Source organism: Pundamilia nyererei, unplaced genomic scaffold (genome assembly GCF_000239375.1).
Source record: "Pundamilia nyererei isolate P.nyererei 1_Seehausen unplaced genomic scaffold, PunNye1.0 scaffold00325, whole genome shotgun sequence".
Taxonomy (NCBI): domain Eukaryota; kingdom Metazoa; phylum Chordata; class Actinopteri; order Cichliformes; family Cichlidae; genus Pundamilia; species Pundamilia nyererei.
Window position 1 is genome coordinate 84,056 of NW_005187726.1, and position 20,850 is coordinate 104,905.

Sequence of the window (20,850 nt, forward strand, 5' to 3'; positions counted from 1 at the left end):
GCCCCCTGACCTTTCATTGTCAGTAAGGTGGGTGCAGCCATGTTGGTCCTACATGTTTCTAATACTGACCCGTGATCAGTGCAATGCGATGTCATAGTTTGGTCGGCAGACTGTGTCAGGTCGTGCAGCACGTGGATCAACATGCAAACAGCTGTTGTTTCAGAGAAGCACCGCGGACAGGCGCTGCATCGTCTGAAGCTCCTCATGCTAACATAAACCCTGCTGCCTTTAAACATGAAGGAATCTGTGAGGTTCACATTATCAACAACTGAAGTCTACCGATGCCAACGATGAGGTTTGTTATCAGCTCTGCTTCAAGTAGAGACAGATTTGTCCTGAATCTGAATCCTCTGCACTTTATCTGACAGCGAGGAACATCGGTGTGACTCATCATCATAATAAACTACGTTTTATTAGGATAACAAGAACTCTGGAAACACTTTCTAACAGGTCACCAAAGGTTAGGGGTCACAAAGTCTCAACTTGTTTTAAAGAATTTGCTTCGATAAGTCAAAATCATCCTGGAGCCAATCGATGGGTCAAATCTGATCACTGATCAATAACCGTTTCTAATGTTCTGTCGGGTCTTCCTGCGTCCCTTCATGTTACGTGTGGTTCTTTAAATCAAAGTGCAGGAAGTCCTGTTGTTTGTTCCGGCGCTGCGGTGAAAGCGTTCGGTTTATTTCTTCCACATCTGCTTCCTGTTTCACTGTTTGAAAGGAACCTCATCGCTGCCACACGGAGCCTTTCAGGCGAGTTATTAGACGCGAATGTGTGTCTAACATGATGAAGTCTTATTAGACGTGATGCCGTGAGACTCTGCAGTATTTCAGAACTCCTCGTGTGCGTTTTGTCAGCCATGTTGCGCTGTGTCAGACGCCACAGAGGGGTAACGGGGGCTTTCAGACTACAGACCTCAGATCCACCCTGACCTCCCTCAGGCTGGGCTGTTGCATCAGCACAGACACGCCCCCGCGGAGTACAGTCGTGCAGGCGGGTCATTGGTACCCAGAGGCGTGCTGATCATTTCATTTCTGCCCACGTCCCTCCGTCCTGTCGAGGTTTTGTTTCTGCTTCTCTGTCACACACATTTCCAAGGTGTTATTCTCTGTGACTCGTGCTTTGACGCTTTCTTCGTGCATCCGTGTGATTAAACTCGTGTTTCTGCAGGCGGCGTCCGTTTGGCCGTTGTTCAGCGTATTGCTGTGCGTGAGCAGCGTCACGTTCGGCTGGCCATTGTTCTCGTCCGTGGCAACCTCGTGGGAGTCGTTAGCTGGACTGGCGGGACTGGCATTGCCACGGCGACGGCAGCAGCAGAGTATCCTGGCGACGGGTCTGAAGACGACTCTGTAGAGGCCGCGGCGGGCGCTTTCGCTGACGAAACAGTAGAGGACTGGGTCGGCCACGCAGTTCAGGGTGGTCAGCAGCAGGGACAGGTGGTAGTAGTTAAATATGGCTGAAAAACAAGAACCGTGTCACCACAGTATTACGGCGCCATCTTTATTTATCGGACGGCTTCCTGCGAGTGAAACGGTACCTTCGATGAAGCTGCATTCCTCCTCCAGCAGCGTGCGCACCAGCAGGAAGACGTGGTAGGGCGAGAAGCAGACGAGGAAGATGAGGATGGTGCTGCTGACTAACTGCCTGATCCTCATCTTCTGATCCGGCTGCGTTCCCGCGCTCCGGCCCACCGCTCGCAGGACCCACAGGTAGCTAATCTAACCGAGACAAAACAAGGCGCCGGGGTTACAGGAGAATCAGGTACTCGTCTACATTTACTGTGTTTGACTCCAGTTTTCAGGGATTTATACTTTAAACCAGCGCCGCGGATAGATTCATCAGAAAAACATGAACAACATTTATTCTCAACAGTGAAGCGAAGAGTTAAAAAACCGTGACATCGAGAAAAGGAAGCGTTTGAATAACCAAATAAGGTCATCGTATATGGTGAGCAGCTGAAAATGTTGAACAACAAATTAACTACAAATATGAAATAACTGAGAACATCGTGAAGATGTGGGATTAACCCAGAGCGGCGGACTCATGGCTGTGGCACCGAGCCAGGAGACGCGTGGCTTCCTGACCATAACCAGCTCTCGTTCTCTACACTTCTTTAAGACCAACGCAGAAATCCTGAAACATACAAAGAACGTGTAAAGCCGTTACCGTACCAACAGAATGGCCAGCGGGAACATGAAGCCGATGCTGATGCGGTAGTAGTTGATTGGACGTTCCCACGACTTCATGGGGTAGTGCTCGAAGCACAGCGAGTGGTTACTGGGATCTTTGCTGAGCTCCTTATGGTGAAAGAAAAACACGCCCACCGCGATCTCCTTCAGCCAGATGATGGCGCTGATGACGGACGCTGCTTTCATGGAGCGCAGAGCCGTGAACCTGCGGGCAGAACGCGTCGTGGTGATTTTACTTCTTCATAAACCCAAAGACGTCCTGATCTCAGCCACGAAAGACGAAACGACGGGAGACCGTCTTACCTCAAAGGATGGACCACAGCCAGATAGCGATCCAGACTGATGCAGCACAGAAAGCCGATACTGATGTAGATGTTCTCGTAGAGCAGGAAACCACACATCTGACACAGCCATTCTCGGTGACGCCAATCATCGTCCTGAAACAGCAACAGCAGACTGAAGGTGGATCAAATAGGACAGGCAGGTGGAGGAACTCCACCCGCGCACGCTGTCAGGGCAGGAGACTGCTAATAATGGCCCAGTTCACCTCCACCTAACACCAACTTAATCCAAGCAGAGCTTTAACACGGCCACAGGTCACATGACTCTGTTAGCGGGACGACGTTAGAGAGATCTGTTAGCACAGTGACATCACAGCAGCCATGTTTTTGGTCACATGATGTCATTAAAAGGGACCAAAAGGCTCCAACAGCACAAACACGGTCCGGTTCAGGTGAAGATAGCAGGCAGCTAGCAGCTACAGCCACCTGTGTCAGCATCCACCTGTCACTCAGAGAGGCCACGCCCCTAAAACGCAAACTTTAAGCCTTAATGTGAGTGACAAACACATCCTCCCTCGTACAGCTGTTATAAAGGAGGAAATGATCTACAGAGACCAAACAGTTTGTGCATAAGGATGTATGCATGTTTATTTCTGCAGGAACGTTTAACTGTGGGAGTCTGTGGGACTGACTCACTGCTGGAGCCCCCAGTGGATCCTAGAGGAACTGCAGCTTGTGGCACTTTTAATGGCACTGAACCTGAAGTCGAGCTCCAACCACAGCCTTCCACTGTGGTGGGCGGACGACACCACGGTGCTGTGCTAACTGTCTGTGATGACACCGACACTTTGACTGAAACCAGAGCGCCTCAGACGCACCGTGAAGAACCGCCGAGGGAAGAGCGAGCGGAGAGGACGTCTCTACGTTACCTGAAAGAAGTACTGGAGCCAGAAAGGCAGAGACGCCAGGTATAGAAGGTCAGACACAGTGAGGTTCATCAGGTAAACGCCCAGCTCGTTCCTCTGCTTCAGCTGAAGGGCAGCGTGGTATAGCGAGTACACGTTGGCAGGAACACCAACCTACAAACACAAGATCATTCACCATCCAGCACATGGAGATCCTGGAGCACCGTTTATCAGCACTCGGGAAATACTTCCGAAAAGCTAAGATACTTCCATCACTCACCATGAGCACCAGGATATAGACGCAGGAGAACACATGCTGGTGGATCCCATGGTTGATGCTGCAGTTGCTCATGTCTTCTTCAGACTTGTTGATCACCATCATACTGCCGCTCACACTGTTTCACCCTGACTCGTTCATCTGTCCAGAGCACGCGTGCTGCTCGGCGCTCTGTGTGGTGGATTAACCCGCTCTTGTCTCATCGGGCCTCTGATTGGACGGTTTGCTCTGTGGAAGAGGAGACAGTATAGCTTAGTCCAGATTAGACACACCCCCCTGCAGGTGAGCAGAGAGAGGTTAAAGAAGTAAATATGATCTCGTTTCTGTCTTTAAATTGAATGTGTGATGTTAATCCCACAGACATTTTCTCAGGTCATCCACACGCACGCTAACCCTCTGAGGTGCAGCCCTCAGGCTGAAATAGATTGTGATGTGCGGTTGGAACGCGCAGACTTCCTGTCCAAACCTGACAGCTAGCTTGGTTACAGGCTGAGCTCAGGTTTGAAATCCAGCAGGTGGAGACACTGAGCAGCTCTACAGTCCTCAGTTTGCACCCAGAGCGCCGCGCTGATGCGCTCCTGTAGGGTACCTGGAAATGTGCAGCATGTAGCCAATAATTTAAAACGCCAGCCCGTGCTGACCCACGAGACTTTCTGAAGCATTTCTGTGAGCGCGCTCAGTGCTGCTCCTCTGACAAGAGTCATGAGAGCATCGGACGACGAGCACGTTGCTCTGGGAACTTCCTGTTTGTATCTTTTGCTGTTTTCCCTTATCTAATGCTGAAATGATGAGTAATCTGTGCACAGATATGAAGACATGGTTCTGCGTCACATCATCTCAAACCAACATTTTCTCATTTTTAAAGTTGCATCCTCTGTTTTTCTGCAGCTGTTTGAAATGAATATGTGAGAAACTTGAAGCCCAGCGTCTGAAACGTTCCCTTCCTCGGCCTGAATCAGCATCTGTAATTTGGGACAGAGACGTTAAAACTGTCCTCCAGCAGCAACTTCCTGTTGTGGTGTGGCACGTCGCACATTAAAAACAGCCTGTTTCTCTGCGGTTAGCACTGACATCTCACAGTGACGTGGTTCCTAGTTTGAATCCCCCGGCCTCTCTCTCTGTGTCTGCGTGGGTTCTCAGACTTAGTCCCACTCATGACATGAGGTTGGCGGGGGACTGCCTGCAGGTGTGGGCTGGTGTTAAATCTAAAAACACACTGATGCTGTTTCACATGTATTATTATTATTATTATTTAAAGCTTGTGTGGTGCTGGAAAAACGTTTCTCAGCATGTTGTCTCTGTCCTGGGTTCGTACACAGAAGCTAACGTGAACACAGGCCTCAGCTTCATTGGAACGGCCGCAGTCAGAAAATCGTAACAAGGATTTTTGACTGTCTTAAAGAAAGAGACGAATTTACTGAGACAAACACCTGAACTGCTCGGTCGTCCTCTCAGATCTCTGCACGTCCTCACACCACAGATTTAAAATCCTTTTACAAAGCAGCGACTTACAGTGAGATGAAATCTGTGCCCCCACAGCTCAGACAACACACAGCGACCCAGCTTTCAGTTTTTAGGCTCCTCACCTGTGGAGCAAACGTCCTGAACACCTAAGATCAGCCCAAACTGCCCAAAATCCTTTGTGCTTCACATCGTGACACTTGTGAGATGTGTCGCTGTGTCTGCTGTGCTGCTGGCTGGAGTCTGAAACACCAGCAGAGACATCAGCCCCGAGTCACCGCTGACAAACGACCGCCAACAGAGCCGCGCAGCATCACAACAACCACGATATGCTTTATTCTTACAGACGACGAACCCCAGGATCTGCTGCTCGCTGCAGGGGACTCGCTCCGAATCAACCTTCACGTGTTCACACTGACAAACTTCATCAGCCTGAACATGTCTGGTGGTTACACACACACTCTCTCTCACACACACACACACACACTCCTCTTGCCTATGGTACGACAACTTTTCTCTGTGCATCTGGTACACTGCGCAGGAGCACTTTGCCCCACACACACACACACGCAGACACACACACACACACACACGGAGCAGGAGCCACTCGTTGTGACACGCGGCAGAAAAATAACTGCATTGAGAAACTACTTCCTCTGGTCAGTTTCTTTGGCTGCTGTCTGCAAACTCCTGCTGTGACTAACAGCAATGATAACACTGGTACTCTTACACTGACTCTACTATAACAAAGCTTTTACAAACGCTGATCACAGCCTCACAGTAACCTGCAGACATCCACACACCCACGGCTGGTGTCTTTCGTCACACTAAAAGCGCACCACCACCCCTCTGTCGTCGGTCTCACCCTCGGCAGCCGTGCTACATCCTCTCCATCCTGCAGTCTCAGTAATAACCGCGGCACCGGGTGCTCAGATATTTGTGAGCGTGCGTATCAGCCAGCAGGAGGAAGTGGACTCGAAGGGAGACTCCTCCCATCCTCAGACATAAACAGAGGGGGTGAGAAGAGGCTGCAGTCAAAGACAGGTCCCCTTTATTAACACGCAGTAAAGCCAGTCAAACACAAATATGATCGCTGTCTCCAGAGGCCCAGGATGTGATGGCGATGGCTGCAGCATTTCAGGCCATCCGGGTGCTGAGGCCCCTTAAAGTCTCCTCTCTCACCTCGTCAGGCACGTCCTGAAACCTCCGCCCGACCCCCACCTCTCAAATCTGAATTTCTCTATATCGGGAAACATGAGCAACACCGGGTTTCCCCTGCACGCCGCAGGGCTTTGTGCCAAACGTCAACTTTTCTTCTGTAACTGTGATGGGACAGCGTGTCCATGTTTCATATCCACCCACGACGCAGATGTGTCAAAATACTAAGAAACCAATGGCCCACATGTTAATGCAGATGTGGGACTTTTCTGTCCAAACGAGTTCAATAAAAAGCTCAGCGACACTGACTCAAGAGCTCCTCATTAAAGGCTCATCGTCTACTGAAACACCTGTTTAAACACTGATAGATCTACTGACTGAGCACGCCGCGGTCACGGCGAGGTCACGCCAAGCACGCCGCAGTCACGCAGAGCATATTTTTATTCCAGAACCCGTTAAACTGAGTGTCCAGTGAGGTTACTGCCAGACTCTGAGAAAAGAAGAAAGAAACGAGCTTCATTGGTCACGTACACAATCATACAGAGCACAACATGCAGTGAAATGTGTCGTGTCCGAGCTGCAGACAGGCCGCAGATGTAGCCGCGCCATGTCAGGGCTTGGTGGGCCTAGCCAGGACCCTTACTGGATACTGGGAGGGAATCAAACTTGCGACTTCCACTCCAAAGCTGTGTGGTCTTACCACTACGCTAAGAAGGGCGACGTGTTTCGATACGTTTCTGCGAATGTTTGATGAAATCTGATTGGTGAGCTAATCCAGGCGCTCCGTGTGGCCGCTCATACTTCCTCAGTTCTCAGGCTCTGTCACTGTGTGAAATCTCTAATGGTTGAGAAACGCACGTCAGTCCTGCTTCATGCTATGATGACATGAACGGCACATAGATGAAAGTAAACCTGTGAAGTTCTCCCTGGTTAACGTGTTGCAGGTCGAATGACGTACTCTTTGCAAAACAGAGCTCAGGTTGATTTGAACCCAGAACAGAAGCTGGTTCAGAAAAAGAGGAAAAAGGTGTTTGTGCGAGCAGAGGCGAGACAGCGTTTCCAGGGTGGTAGAAATGCTCCACTGCCTTCAGGACTGAGAACAGATGCAGCTTCCTGTCGTGAAGCCCGGATTCAGATGGAATCCACACAAACTTCCTGTTCACCAAACGTCTTGTCTGCACTAGACTCGCTGTGGTTCTGCCTCGGCCCGTCCTTTGCGAGCCGCTCTTTAAACTACAGAAACCAGCAAAGAGTCCTGACTTCTTTGTCTCTGATGTTCTAGATGGAAAGTTGCTTCATTGTCCTGGTGGATTTGACTGCTGTTCTTCCGCCAGCATAATCCTGCTCTCAGCAGCGCTCCGCTTTATGCCAGTTTGTTTTTCAGAGTCGTAACAGAGTTGGTCACCTCAGTCAGCGATCGTCACTCAAGTCGGTCTGCCTTCAGCTTTTGTTGCTCGTCGAGTTCCTCTGCTTGTTGTTGTTTTTAGGAGTACAGATATTCCAGTCCTCCAGTGTGGGTGACTTTGACACAGCTCACTGTGTTGTGTCTAGCGGAGGTTTTACGTACAGACCCTCCAAACCTGCAGAGATGGGCTGCTGTGCCCCATGCACCGCAGTGACAGCAAACCTCAGTCAAGCACAGCATCAGTGAAAACAAAGGGTCAGTGTGACTCAGTCCTTTCAAATAATGCCATGAAACACGTGTGCACATCCGCCTATGTGTGCAGGAACTGTAGGCGTGCAGCTTGTTGTCAGCCTCCATGTCTCAGGTTTATCCCTCCATATGAAGCGGTGTTTTTATGTCTCGTGTGCAGCAGAGGCCGGGTTTCCTCGCCGAGCTGAAGGTCACATCGTGTGAAGGAAGACTTGTTTTTGTGTTGGTTGGAGCGAGCGTCTAAATGGAGCGATGGTGACAGTCAGCGTAACCTCTAACTATATCTGTTAGCTTTGGCATGGCGGCGTCTTTGCAGCGACTCCTTAATAACACGCTGCGAAACGTTTAGAGCCGCAGCAGGCCGCACTCTGAAACCACGGCTATCATCTCGCTACATCCGTCCTCTCCGGTTTAAATCAGTCAGATTAAGGAACAGCCGGATGTGCACAACATTCCCGGAGAGTCGAGCCGAGCTTTGAGACACACGCAGCCATCCTGCATGCTCCATCCGAACACTGAGAAGGCCGTCTGATACGCGAGCGGCACCTGCATGGGTCACCTTTTTCCTCTCAGCTCACGGACAGCTGACGGTTTCCCGCCACACACACTGCTCTGATTGGTCACCAACTCAAATTCAAACCCTCGCCAGCAGGCTCAGCGTGTCAGAGACGAACCATTTGACCAGAGAGCTTCACAGAGCACCGACTCGGGGTTAAAACTGCAGGAACACATCCACGCCGAGATCACCATGGTAACAGATGACTCTGTGATCAGTCACCTGATGGTGGTAACCATGGCGGCAGCAGGAAGTGGTAAATTAGACCCCGCGAGCGTCCTGTCAGTGTTTGCTTCATCCTCAGAGTGCTGTGCCACAGAGCTCATCCTCGTCATCGTCGGCTCTGATTGGCTGAGACGGGTTTGTAAAATAAGCACGTTAACGATGCATAATAAACAGGACGGCTAATAACTGTGACATAAACACATTTCCTCCAAATCACAGGATGTTTGTGTTTGCTTTAGCCTATCGTGAGAAGTTCTGTCAGCGCACAGCGGCGTGTGAGCTCACATCAATGCGCCTGCAGTGCTGCTCGCTTCACGGGGCAGATTCATGTGAAGCTGCTGTGACACGACTGCTCGGCACGAAGCACAGCTGTTCCCATGCCGGACGTCGGTCTGCACATGAACTATTAAAAATGAGGTTAAATGGTTAAAGTGGACTCTGAGCTAGTTTAAAGAGTTAATCCCGAGTTAAACACATTAAAGCCTCACAGAAATCCAGAAGACGGTGAAGTCAGACTCATCAGGCGTAAAATCATCCCGGTTAATCTTACTCAGAAACCACAGACTGTATAGAGAAGAGGGAGGATGTGGAGCTTCAGTATCAGAGATGTTTAAAGCTTTTTACTCACACTCTGAGCTCATTGTTATAAACATGTTTGATATTATTAAGCTGTGATGTAACATCAGCAGGGGGCAGGAAGTATCCAGTCAAAACCTTCTCATTGTGTTTCCTGTGGATGAACGTATGAGCTGTACCAGTACGTGCAGAGTTTCACAATAAAAGACCGTTTGCACTGACACTTAAAACCTCCGTCCCAGTGTCAGCCACGCCCACAGTCACTGGAACCAGGTAGAACCACAGGGAGCATGTGCAGCTGATCAGGAGATTTGAACCACGAACCTTGATGTGAGGTGACAGTGCTGAGTTAGCGTGTCAGGACGATGCTCCTCCCTCTCTGATGCGTTCACCTGGCGGTCACGACTGCTTGCGTTTTCCTCCAAATTCAGAATGTCGTACAGTCTGAAAACGTTGCGTGCAGTCAAATCGTGACTGCTGTCGCAGCACAGTCTGTGTTCATCATTAAAAGTTAACGATTTCAAGCGCGTGCGGCGTCACTGTGGTCCCGTCTCTCTGCCGTATCTCACGGCGAGCTAAGGACTTTGGGTCAGAGAGACAAAAAAAAGTCCAGAGACTGCAAAATGTGGCCAGATGCAGTCGGACGTCGTGATATTTTTGGCTGTTTCTGACATACTATTTGGGACATACTAAATCTTTTTCTGGGTTAGTGGAATGCAGCCTTCGCGAGGAAACACAAACTCAGCTGGTTGCGGCTCAAAAACCCTGCTGTGCTTCAGTGCGTCGACAGATACAACAGCCTCAGGTACAGTAACCCCACTGGCTTCTCACTGGGAACAAATCTCATTTTTCTCCACGAGTCACCAGGGTTGTGAAAGCCACCAAAGCTGAAACACTTCAAAATAAAAGGTTTGAAATTTCAAAATAAAAGTTTTTTTGTTCAGCTGCGGTGGAAATGAGTTTCCTCCGGAGGGTGGCTGGCCTCTCCCTTAGAGATAAGGTGAGTAGTTCAGCCATCCGGGAGGGGCTCAGAGTAGAGCTGCTGCTCCTCCACATCGAAAGGAGCCAGCTGAGGTGGTTCGGGCAGCTGACAAGGATGCCTCCTTGGCGTGTTCCTGGGTGAGGTGTTCCGGGCATGTCCCACCGGGAGGAGGCCCCGGGGCAGACCCAGGACACGCTGGAGAGATTACATCTCTCGGCTGGTCTGGGAACGCCTTGGTGTTCCCCCGGATAAGCTGGAGGAGGTGGCTGGGGAGAGGGAGGTCTGGGCTTCTCTGCTTAGGCTGCTGCCCCCGCGACCCGGCCTCGGATAAAGCAGAAGAAGATGGATGGATATTGGGTTTTTTTGTTCCAAGTTTTCATGAAGCTCAGAGGAGGAGCAGCCCCACGAGCTGAAGGCTCAGCCACACATCCTGTTAGAAACACTCAGAACTCATTCTAGTAAAACTGCTTCAGTCCACCCACAGCTGCAAGCTGCTTTGCAACCCACCTGCTCCTCTCCTGCTTTTTCTGAATCAGACGGTTCAGACTCGAATCACAAAACTCACAGAACCAAACCTAATAAGGATGACCGCCGCGATCCTGCCTGAGTTTGAATATAACAGCAGCATCATTAATTAATCATAAACTGATCACTGATTAAACCATTACCTGTTTCATTAACGATCAAAAGGAATTCATTCTGTGATGTTATTTCCTGTTTTATTTTGGTGATTGGACTTCCTCGCACTTCTTGTCTTTATCAGCTTTCCTCCTCTGTTATTGGCTGCCCCTCGCTGATATTTTTCCTCCTCTCCTCCTCAGACCACTATGAAGCGGGGGCTGGGCTGCCACCCTCTGACCAATCACAAACATGGATAAATGTCCCGACAGCGGAGTTTATAAAGGACAGAGTGCGACTGTGCAGATGTTAAACCCAGACTGGACGTGCGACAGCAGAGGGAGTGTGTGTGTTAGCCGCGCTGAGTGAAAATCACATGAAGTTCCTGTTACGGCGGCAGGAAGGAGAATCTGATGGAGCAGGTGAGGGCGACACCATCAGTTACCATGGTGATACACCTTTGTGGTACAGGAAACTCAGAGTTAACCCTCACGTTACCCAGCTCGTAGTGCAGACTCTGAGACGGTTACCGTGATAACAGACTTTGTGACTCCCACCCATTCTGACCCTCAGCTTCACTTCCTCACTCACACCGGAAACCTTCTGATAAACACGGCGGCTGTGAACGAATCAGCGCGAGGATGGAGACAGCGATCGATGTGGACTCTGCGGTCTCCATGGAGACGCTTTAAGTATTAATGCTGATCAGGACCAGCAATCAATTTGTCCCACTGATGGATAAATGTCTGCCATAGCTGCAGCTGCTGGGTCTGAGTGACATCACAGGTCAGAGCAGCTGTGATCTGATTGGTCCAGATTTGTATCTTCAGCTGCTTCGACCCGTCAGGTTAAAGCTGAACATTTAAACATCACAAGTGACGAGTGTTCATTTCCCCACGCTCATGCTCGAGTCCCAGAGGCGCTCGGAGCTTCTCAGAGCTCGCTCTGCTGCCCGGAGCAGGCCTCGGGCTCGTTCATTCTCCTCTCTCTGCAAACACAACAGCAGTTACGTAAAAGCAGCCTCTGAGGCTGCCGTCCAAGGAAGCACTGCGAGCAGCGTGAACGAGCACCATGAGAAGTTCGAACACAGCCGCACCAGCTGACTCTGCTCATTCCTTAAAAAAACGTTTCCAGGACTAAAAATTCCACACGGTATTAGTGGAAAACAAACACACATCATCATTCATAACCAAACAAAAGCACTTAATAAGCTGCAGCAGATATGAAATCTATGGCCTCCTCCCTCCGGGGAAATCAGCTCCATCCAGCGGGAAATAAATCAGCTGTTTTGATTTGCTGTCCTCTCGGCAGATCGGCGTGCACGTACGAGCATCCCTAAGTGCGCTCTGGTCTCCATCGGTAGGCTTGTTTCAGAATCAGCTGATTCATCACTCGTTCATCACAGAGCTGTCGATAAAGTAATCAGATTCCTTCATCCTTCACGTGAACTCAAAGCTAAGTCAGGCGCCTGAAGCGTTCGCCCTGCAGAGCATCTGAGGAGAAGGATTTGACGCGTGCTGTGATGTCACTGCTGTCGATGAGTGCTTCCACTCGAGTGTCTGTGGGGCGCAGACGCCATCGGTCTGAATCTCATCAGCGCTGCTCGCAGCCGACAGCTCGGCACGCCGCAATGCTGTCTGGTACTTGGTGTGGAAGGAGCCAGCAGACCAATGTGATGCCACAGTGACACATTGACCCACAGGACCACTTAAGTCCTCCGTGGAACATCTTTATCCCAGATCCTGGATCAAATTGGGATGTGAGGAATGTGGAGGTCAGGTGAAACACGGCGTTCAGTCTGAGTTATGAGTTTAAACTTTGATCTAGATAAAAGCTTTTCCTTTGTGTCAACTGAAGCTCACCGTTTAGTTCACTTTGAGCCAAGATGATCGACAGACGGTCTTTGGTCGACATGCTGAACCTGGAAGCAGCAGAAGCAGATGTCATGGAAACCAGTGGAGCGATCATTAACCTCTTGGAGGTGGCAGCTGGCCGTTGCCAGTGCGAGGCGCCCTGAGATGCTGCTGCTGTGATTTGTTCCACCTAGGCTCCTCCCCCAGTCTCCAGCAGACTGAGCCATTTTTAGACCTGTTTCCTGTCTTTGTGCCACGACGCAGGTGTGCAGGTGTGTCCTGCCTCCCCCCCACCATGACCTGGCATAAGCAGTTAGAGAGCTGATGGCGCTCGCTGTGTGGCACCGGCCATGAGCAGCGCAGTTCGCTAACGTTTTAACCCTGAGGTCTGATCCGGTGATGCCGGACAGGACGGGTGGCGTGGCAGAGGCGGCACTGCTGGACTTTTTCTTACTGCTCGAGCATTCTTAGAGATAAACAGGAGAGGGTGGGGGCGTCTGTATTTATCAGCAGCTGTTTGGCTGCTGCAGCTCGTCATGACAACGTGTCTCTGAGCAGTTTGCACCTCGCAGAGTTCAACCCCGGTTCCTGTTCACGCTGTACACGAATGGGACGTGTTTGAGGAACAGGCGGCAACAGGAATACAGGAATCTGATTGGAGGTGAAGAACTTCACAGTGAAGATGAGGAGGTGATTTCCTCAGGTCAGAGGTCATTCTTCAGACTGTCAGCATTCATGTGGAGGTCGCTGAGGAGCAGCAGGCCTCAGACAGCCTGGACTCCCTCTACAGGAAGAGGCGGAGCTCTTCTTTAAGTCAGACTGAGCTCAGGGTCAAATGTTTCTGCAGGTGTAGGCGAGCGGTGGTCAGCATTGGTGCCTCACAGGGAGAAGGTCCTGGGTTTGAATCTAGCAGCTGGCCGTGTTAGCTGCTGATGGGTGGAGCAGATTTTTCCAGGAGACGGAGATCATCTGTATTCACGAAAGGACTGCAGGTGGAGCTTCTCAGATTACAGGACGTGTTAGTTTGCAGCAGCTGCAGCTGAAGTCTGCAGGGCCGTCCCCACCTACACCTCCGTCGGGCAGCTCTTAGTGTCGGTGGATGCCCGTGTTATGAATAACGCACACGCGAGCGGTGTGAATGTGCTAATGTGCAGTTTACGTAACATCAACAAAAGCACCGACATCAGCACCACGATGAAACACAGGCCACGCCCCCAAGAACACAATGCAGATACATAATGTAGGCAGAGGTTATCTGTGCGCCCAGCGCAGTGTCAGCCTCTCACATGTTTGTGCTGTCCCTGCTGGACACCAGAGGAACTGCAGCTCCTGACTGCCCTCGTGTGTAATTTGGCGTGTGACGCATGGCTGCTTCAGCCTGGCAGAAAGTTCCAGTTGGATTCTTCCCAGAGACACGACCAGCACGTGGGCGGCTCGCTGCCTCAGGGCACGGACACAGTCGGAGCCAGAAAGAAACCCAAATAAATCCAGTGTGGACGAAGCTGGACAGCAGTGTTAGTCCCAGCGTCCGTCTCCGTCCTCACCGCCGAGCACCTCCCTGAGACTCCCCTGCTCTGAACCGCTCCCCGCTATTCGTATGATGGTATCAGCAGCTGTGTCCGTCAGCCACAGGTGTGGCGTCAGCCGTGGGCTATCAGGGTCAGTCGATCCGTCCCACCTGTGTGACTCCCACAGAGACTGACTGAGGGGCTTTCAATGCTTTGACTCATTGATGTACGATTAGTTTAAGGAGCTCTGAAAGTTTCCATGAAGACGTTTCAGTTCTAACAGACCGGAGTGTCCCCAAGAGGGCCGTGGACCCACTATTGATCTTCTACCTATCACACGAGCCAAGGTGTGAAGATGGGTGTGGGTCACAATCAGGTGAACCCACTGTGAGATCTTGCTCCACCATATCATGTGACTTACTGAGATGTGAGTGGGTGTAATCCAGCTCTGAGATCCTTCCCAGATGCCTTAACGGGCTCTCACATCTCTCCACGATGACCTGGATGGCCGAGAACCTTCACAGACCTTCGGTTAGCTAAACTGATCAGAGTGGGGTGGGCCCACTCAGAGCCAAGTGTCATGTCCACACCGCCTGCCTGTAATTGAATCCACAGCGAGCAGGTTCCCACTGTGAGCTTGAAGCTTTCAGGCCCCGGGGGTCTGCAACAAATACATTATTAATGTGCATCATGGCCTCACGTCCTGCACGCTGCTTTAATAACGCGCCACACCTGAGCTCAGCCTCTGCAGCTGAACGCTCTTCAGGCCTGCTGCTGCCCCCGCGGGACCCTGACGCCCCCCGAAGACTAACTCAGCCTCTGATCGAGCAGCTGAAAGGACACAGGCTCTGAGTGGGAGAGAGAAGCCGCCCTGCGTGCCAGATTTCCTGCGAGCCTACCCGAAACCACCACAGACTGAACCCATGCATCATTTACCGCACATCCTGACTACAGCCGGGAAGCTCCCAGGATAACCCGGCACCACCAACATCGGGACTCCTGATTCAGACCCCAGCAGGACTATATGTGAACTGTAAACTAATCCTGTAAACCTCACTGCTCATTAGGAACGACAGCGGTGCCTTCAGGTGTTGTGGGACATCACAGTGACGTGACTGAGACCCAGGTATTCCCTCCACAGGTGATGTGACGTAGTCTGTGCCTTTATGGCGCTCCAGCTGGAAACGACCCGCGTGCTCACCGCTGTTAATCATCCTGCACGCACGTGCTCTCTGAATATTACATGAACGAGCTCCACGCTCCATCCAGCAGGAAGAATAACACACGCCAAAACCAATTAATAACTGATCAATAATTAATAACTCACAGCTTCAGACCAGCCAGAGAAATGATCTGCATCCAACAGCACGAGCCCGCTCACACACAAACACACTTTCAGGGTTTCAGTAAGGACACGGTCTTACCGGCTCTGCAGCTCCGCTCTGAATGTCTCTGCAAGCACTGCTGCTCTGCCTCCTGCCTGCCCACACACACAATCTCACTCTGACACACACAGACACACGGTCTTTATGATATCCGAGTGGGAACATATGAAAGTGTCCACACAGTCCACAGCTCTGCTGCACACAGTCGGCATCAGCAGACCTCAGGGGGAGTCGGCCCCTCCTGGCGGAGATTCATGAAATGAAATTAATTAATTAATAAATAAATAAAGTGCTGGGAAGTGGGGCTGGGGGGGGGAGACTATAGAATAACATTTTCAGAGGGAAGAAAGAGAAGGAACAATTCTTAAGAAAAAAACCAACAGAATAAAATAGAAATGTTTACATTTTATCGTGTTAGCTGAGTTTATTCTGTTTTGGAGTTCAGACCAAGGAAACATGAACAAAGGCAAATCCAATGAAGACAAAGTGAGCGCCATCCTGAGCACGACTTCTGATATCATCTGATATCATTGGAGCTCCTCCCCTGGACAGATATTTTTCTTCTGAAAGTTTTCATCGTGGCTTCGATGAGGACCTCCACCGGTCAGATCTCCACACACACACACTATGCTCGAGGAAAAAGGAAACAGGAAGTGATTCAGGCGCCTGATGGTGGCCTCAAACCTGAGGCGGTTAGTTTCAGCCACAAACACGTTTGCTTTCTCAAACGTTTCGGCGTTCTGGTCCCAGTCCACCTTGTTGAGCTCCAGTTCACCATTTTAGTTTGATCTCAGCTGAAGTTTAAAGACAGGCCGTGTGTTCAGCTTCCAGAGTGAGCCGTGAAGGCTGGTGTTGGTGGGTTTGCGGCGTCCTCAGGACATCTGCCGGCGTGGGGTTACGGCGAAAAGCTGAGAGATGTCCACAGGGGGCTTCCGTGTGGGGACAGTCTTCACATGATGTCCTCTGTCGATGCTGAAGACTCAAGCTGCAGCAGGTCAAAGGTCAAAGATACCAGGCAGCCTCACAGTGACAGTGATCCTTGTAGGGAGTATCTACCTGAGCGGAAGCAGAGCTACGAGGACATGAACCTACCTGAGCGGTATGATGGTGCAGGTGTGAAGCAGCTCGTTCAGCAGGTGGATGAGCAGCGGTTACACTGAAGGTCCAGGTGAGAGCGCCACCCTGAGGCGCAGTCTGACAGCTTGTGCCGCACGCTCCCTGCTTTTCACCCTGAACACCACGTTTAGCATCCCAGTCTTTCTCCAAGGAACGCCTCAGTGTTGTTTAGGGAGCTGAGACAAATGAGAGGACCACAGCTACAAATGTTCTGGCACAGGGCGAAGGTCAGAGGTCACTGTTTCCATTACAGTCACCTGTCCTCTGAATAATCAGCCAATCACCTGCTGCAGCAGTCTGAGGCTGTTCCAGCTGTTAGAAATAAGTTTAACACGGGAGACTCACTGCTGCCTCCGCTGGACGTCAGAGGAACTGCAGCGCTCTGTGCTTCAGGTGTGATAAAAACAAACACCTGAATAACAGTGACACAACGCTGGGCTCATGGTGCGTTCAGGTGCTGCAGGGCAGAAGCAAAACAACTGTTTCCTCTGCAGGTTTCACACACGCAGACTCACACACACACTGTGATGTCACAGCCTCATTTTTATTTTTTAACTTCTGAATCTTTGAACAAACGTTCACAGACGTCTGAAACACGAGCAGCACGCAGAGTCGAAGTAGATCTGCACACGCTCACCTGTTTGCGTGTCCGGAGACGACCGTGGAGTCTCTCACACCAATTGCATTTAAGCGTTCTGAAGGCGACTCTGACGCTGTGACGCAGGTTTGGTGGTGTGGTCACTGATGGGTCAGGTCAAAGGTCACAGTTTGAATTTAACCTGGCGATGCCTGGTGTAGGAAAGCAGCTGTCTGAACACATCTGGCGAGTCATCTGAAACGTTCCCACGACATGAAAAGAGCCTGTCACGGTTACCCGTCTGCAGCCGTGACTCAACTCGTCGTCAGAGAAAGAGGAAATGTGTTAAAATGAAAGTGTCTTGATTCGAGGAACTCAGAGGTCATCAGCCACAGGCGCACTCTACAGGGGGGAGGAGCCTCCTCTGCACACCTGTCCACTCAGACGATCTCACAGCTTTAATTAGCGTTGAGCAGCAAGAGCTCAGGTGGAAGAACGGGTGGTGTTCCCATCAGGTGGTGAGTGGATCGATCCCAGCTCGTCCAACAGCGTCTACGAGTGCGTGGCTGATGAGACGACTACCTGTTACCTCACGCTCCTGACGCAACCTCACCCGTCAGGCTCTACCTTTAAGAGGGAAAATGTCACAGGAAGCAAACTTTCCTGAGCGCTGTGTTGCCAATGATGCTGTGTGTGTCTGTTCAGGTGTGACGAGTGTGACAGAGGTCAAAGGTTAAAAATCTTTATTAGCAAAAAGCTTTGACGTGTTTCTGCTCTCAGCCTCTGAGCGCGTCTGCAGCGACCGCAGCAGAAATCGTCTTAAAGTGAACTACAGCAAATCCAGTTACAGCAGGAACGTCATTGACGCCGCCACTTCCTCTTTCACTTCCTCCTCCTAATGAAAGATGACGCTTCGCGGCGAGCACACAGGAAGTCAGGAAGAAGTAAGAGACCGTAAAGTCGAACTGTTCTTAACGTCGCCCACCTGCTGCATGCACAGGTGATCTAAGTGATGTCACAAAGGTGTCACAGAGGCCCCACCCACCTGCATTAAAACTGTTTGTGAGGGGCAGCCAATCAGAATAAAGTTTTCTAACAGCCACTCTCAGATCGCTCTCAGATATTCTTATAATGTGATCTGATTGGCTCGTGATGAAGCCGGAGGATTTAATTGGCTGCTGAGAAATGAGCATGATGTGTATGTATGAATCCTCCCTTGCAGAGGGAGGAGCTAAAGCAGCCTGATTCAGACAGAGCTCAGACACAGAAGTATTATTCTGAGCTGAGACTTATGCTCAGCCACTCTCATAGGTGCAGCAGTAACCAGCAGAACAGGTCGACTTTACAGCAAACACAAACAGAGCAAACGCACAGGTAACATGACATCATCGACCTGCAGCGCCGCCACACACACAGGAAGTCATTTGGTATTTTCAAAGTAAAGTAAAAAAAAAAATCATCAAACACATACAAATTCCAGGAGGAATAATTTAACTCATATCAGCTCAGTCTTCATTTCATAACTCCAGTGTTACATCTTCATCTCTACCATCATCATCATCGTTAATGTAGTGCTTTGAAACAGCAGGTCAAAGGTCAGTCATTAAATATCATCAGCTGTGTGTGAGACACACCTTCAGTCATTGTGCCTCCTCTTCCTCTCCGAAGTGTCTGTGAGCTCAGCCAGAGGGAAAAACACTAAAATCATTCACGTGACCTCTGAGACAAACAGACAATCACCAATTAAGCAAACGAGCGTGAATCCAGGAATGAGGTGTGTGTGAGTTTCTGTGTGTGTGTGTGTGTGTGTTCCATCTATAATTCACACAAACACCAAACAGTGGCTTTTACAGCTCAGAGGAAACACGTAAATGATTTTACTGTCAGCCACAGGCTCCAAACCTCAGTGTGTGTGTGTCTGTGTGTGTGTCTGTGTGTGTGTCTGTGTGTGTGAGTGTTTGAATTAAACCCAGCTGAGCAGGCAGAGAAGCCACAGAAACCCCCCCGAAGACAAAGCCTGTGTCTCTATCATTATATCTATCTGTGTGTATGTGTGTGTGTGTGTGTGTGTGTGTGTGTCTAGTGTCGGCTTGGGTTGAGCAACATTTCCAGTAAAGTGTCAGAGCGTTGCATGATGGGATAGAATCTAAAGATGGATGGAGCAGGGCTGTAATTTAAAAAGGAGGAGGCTCTCCGCCTGTCCTGTTTATCCCCCCCACCCCCCCCACCACCCTTCCCTGTGTCTTTTCCAGTGTATGGCGTGATGTTGGAGGTGGGGAATGTGGCGTCCCGTACATTCAGGCGGCGGTCCTGCAGAGTCCAGCAGTTAGACAGGGCCGCTCGTAGTGTTGTGTTTTGGTGGCTGCAGGGTGGAGGTGAGCAGCGTCTTCTCTGTGTGTTAGAGACGGAGCGTCAGCTTGGCGTCACTATAGATTCCAAAAAAGATGTTTTCAGGAAACGTCCCGCTCCGGTAAGCCCCGCCCCCCTGTGGGGAGCGCTGGTAGTGTCATGGCATCAGCAAAAACTCGGCTCCATCCAGTCCTGCATCCACCGCAGAGAGATGATCATGTGACTGCCTCACCTGTCCACTTATTTACTAACAGGAAGTGAAAGGGTGGCGTTGCTTCAGTCTCACTTCCTGTCTCTGAGGCTGGATGCAGGGCGTGGTGCTCCGGTATTTAGACGCAGCCGTACTCGTACCACACCGTCTGCGGGTCGTTGTTGGGGTCAGGTGACGCCGGCGTACTCTTTGGGCGTTCCACAGAGCCACACCTCCCACTCTCGCCATCCTTCTTCGTGTGGGCGGAGTCGCCCAACTGCCCCTCCCTCGGGACCTCTGCGTACTCGGGGGTGTCGTCAGGCTGCGCGGCAGGCGTCGCTCTCACTGGGGTTACCATGGCAATTTCTCCACGGTGAGGGCCGTTTCGGGAGGTGGCGCTCCACCCTCGGTCCCGCTCTCGCTCCGCGTAGCGCTCCGCCTGCAGGTTCAGGGAGGCGGAGTGGTGGATGGGCGGGTTCAGGAAGCTGCCATCTGCGTGCTGGTTGGACAGAGCGGTAAAACGAGCCGACAGCGGCCGCTCTCTCCCAGTGGTCCCACCTCCTTGACGGCGCATCACGGCGTCGGCCTGGCCGGGGGAGACGTCGTGTCCTCTGAAGCTGTCCGGCCCGTTGGAGCGCAGCAGGTCAGCCGAGGCCAGGCTGAAGGTCCTGCTCAGTGATTGGCTGCTTCTCTGAGCCGAGGCCGGCGACTGGCCCACGGGCTGACGAGGCGAGGGCTTCACACTCTGTCCCGGCCTCTGATTGGACGACTGCACGGTGGGCGCGACGTAGTTGGTGGGCGTCGCCTGATCGCTGCAGGCAACAGCTGAGGGGGCGGGGCTTCTAGCAAAATAGTCCGTCACCAGGTCCTCTCTGCTTCCTGTGGACACCTGAAACCCAGAGAAGCAGTCAGGCCGGGGCTGACAAAGGGCAAAGGTCAAACACACCTGAGCTGTGACTGAGAAGCCGGGAAAAACAACGGGTCGCTTTT

General features: G+C 51.2%; 2 protein-coding genes across 4 annotated transcripts in view; both read right to left on the bottom strand.

The window, feature by feature from the left end:
• Positions 1-6: 6 nt before the first annotated feature.
• Positions 7-6,992, bottom strand: gpr68 (G protein-coupled receptor 68). 3 transcript variants are annotated; one of them, XM_005751752.2, is made up of 7 exons: positions 6,972-6,992; positions 3,656-3,880; positions 3,400-3,549; positions 2,493-2,626; positions 2,172-2,394; positions 1,538-1,718; positions 7-1,456 (listed from the first exon to the last, which is right to left on the bottom strand). In XM_005751752.2, the coding sequence occupies exons 2-7, from the start codon at positions 3,755-3,757 to the stop codon at positions 1,029-1,031; spliced, it is 1,218 nt and encodes a 405-aa protein (XP_005751809.1). In that variant the 5' UTR covers positions 3,758-3,880; positions 6,972-6,992; the 3' UTR covers positions 7-1,028. The 3 variants fall into 3 exon arrangements, with proteins under 3 accessions (XP_005751809.1, XP_005751807.1, XP_005751808.1); XM_005751750.1 differs by lacking the exon at positions 6,972-6,992 and adding an exon at positions 5,979-6,256; XM_005751751.1 differs by lacking the exon at positions 6,972-6,992 and adding an exon at positions 5,239-5,462.
• A 12,566-nt stretch (positions 6,993-19,558) lies between these two features.
• The window catches only part of ccdc88c (coiled-coil domain containing 88C), a 30,335-nt gene continuing 29,043 nt past the window's right edge, over positions 19,559-20,850 (bottom strand). The window contains exon 28 of the mRNA XM_013915579.1: positions 19,559-20,749. Within this exon, the coding sequence (XP_013771033.1) occupies positions 20,000-20,749 (750 nt within the window). The 3' untranslated portion in view covers positions 19,559-19,999. The remainder of the gene's footprint in view (positions 20,750-20,850) is intronic.

Bases quoted from the DNA above. Each gene is read 5' to 3' on its own strand.
- gpr68 (XM_005751752.2), bottom strand. From the start codon at position 3,757: ATGATGGTGATCAACAAGTCTGAAGAAGACATGAGCAACTGCAGCATC. The intron at 2,395-2,492 runs GTAAGACGGTCT...TTCTGCCCGCAG, and splicing joins GCTGTGGTCCATCCTTTGAG to GTTCACGGCTCTGCGCTCCA. The intron at 1,719-2,171 runs GTACGGTAACGG...TGTCTCGGTTAG, and splicing joins TCCCGCTGGCCATTCTGTTG to ATTAGCTACCTGTGGGTCCT.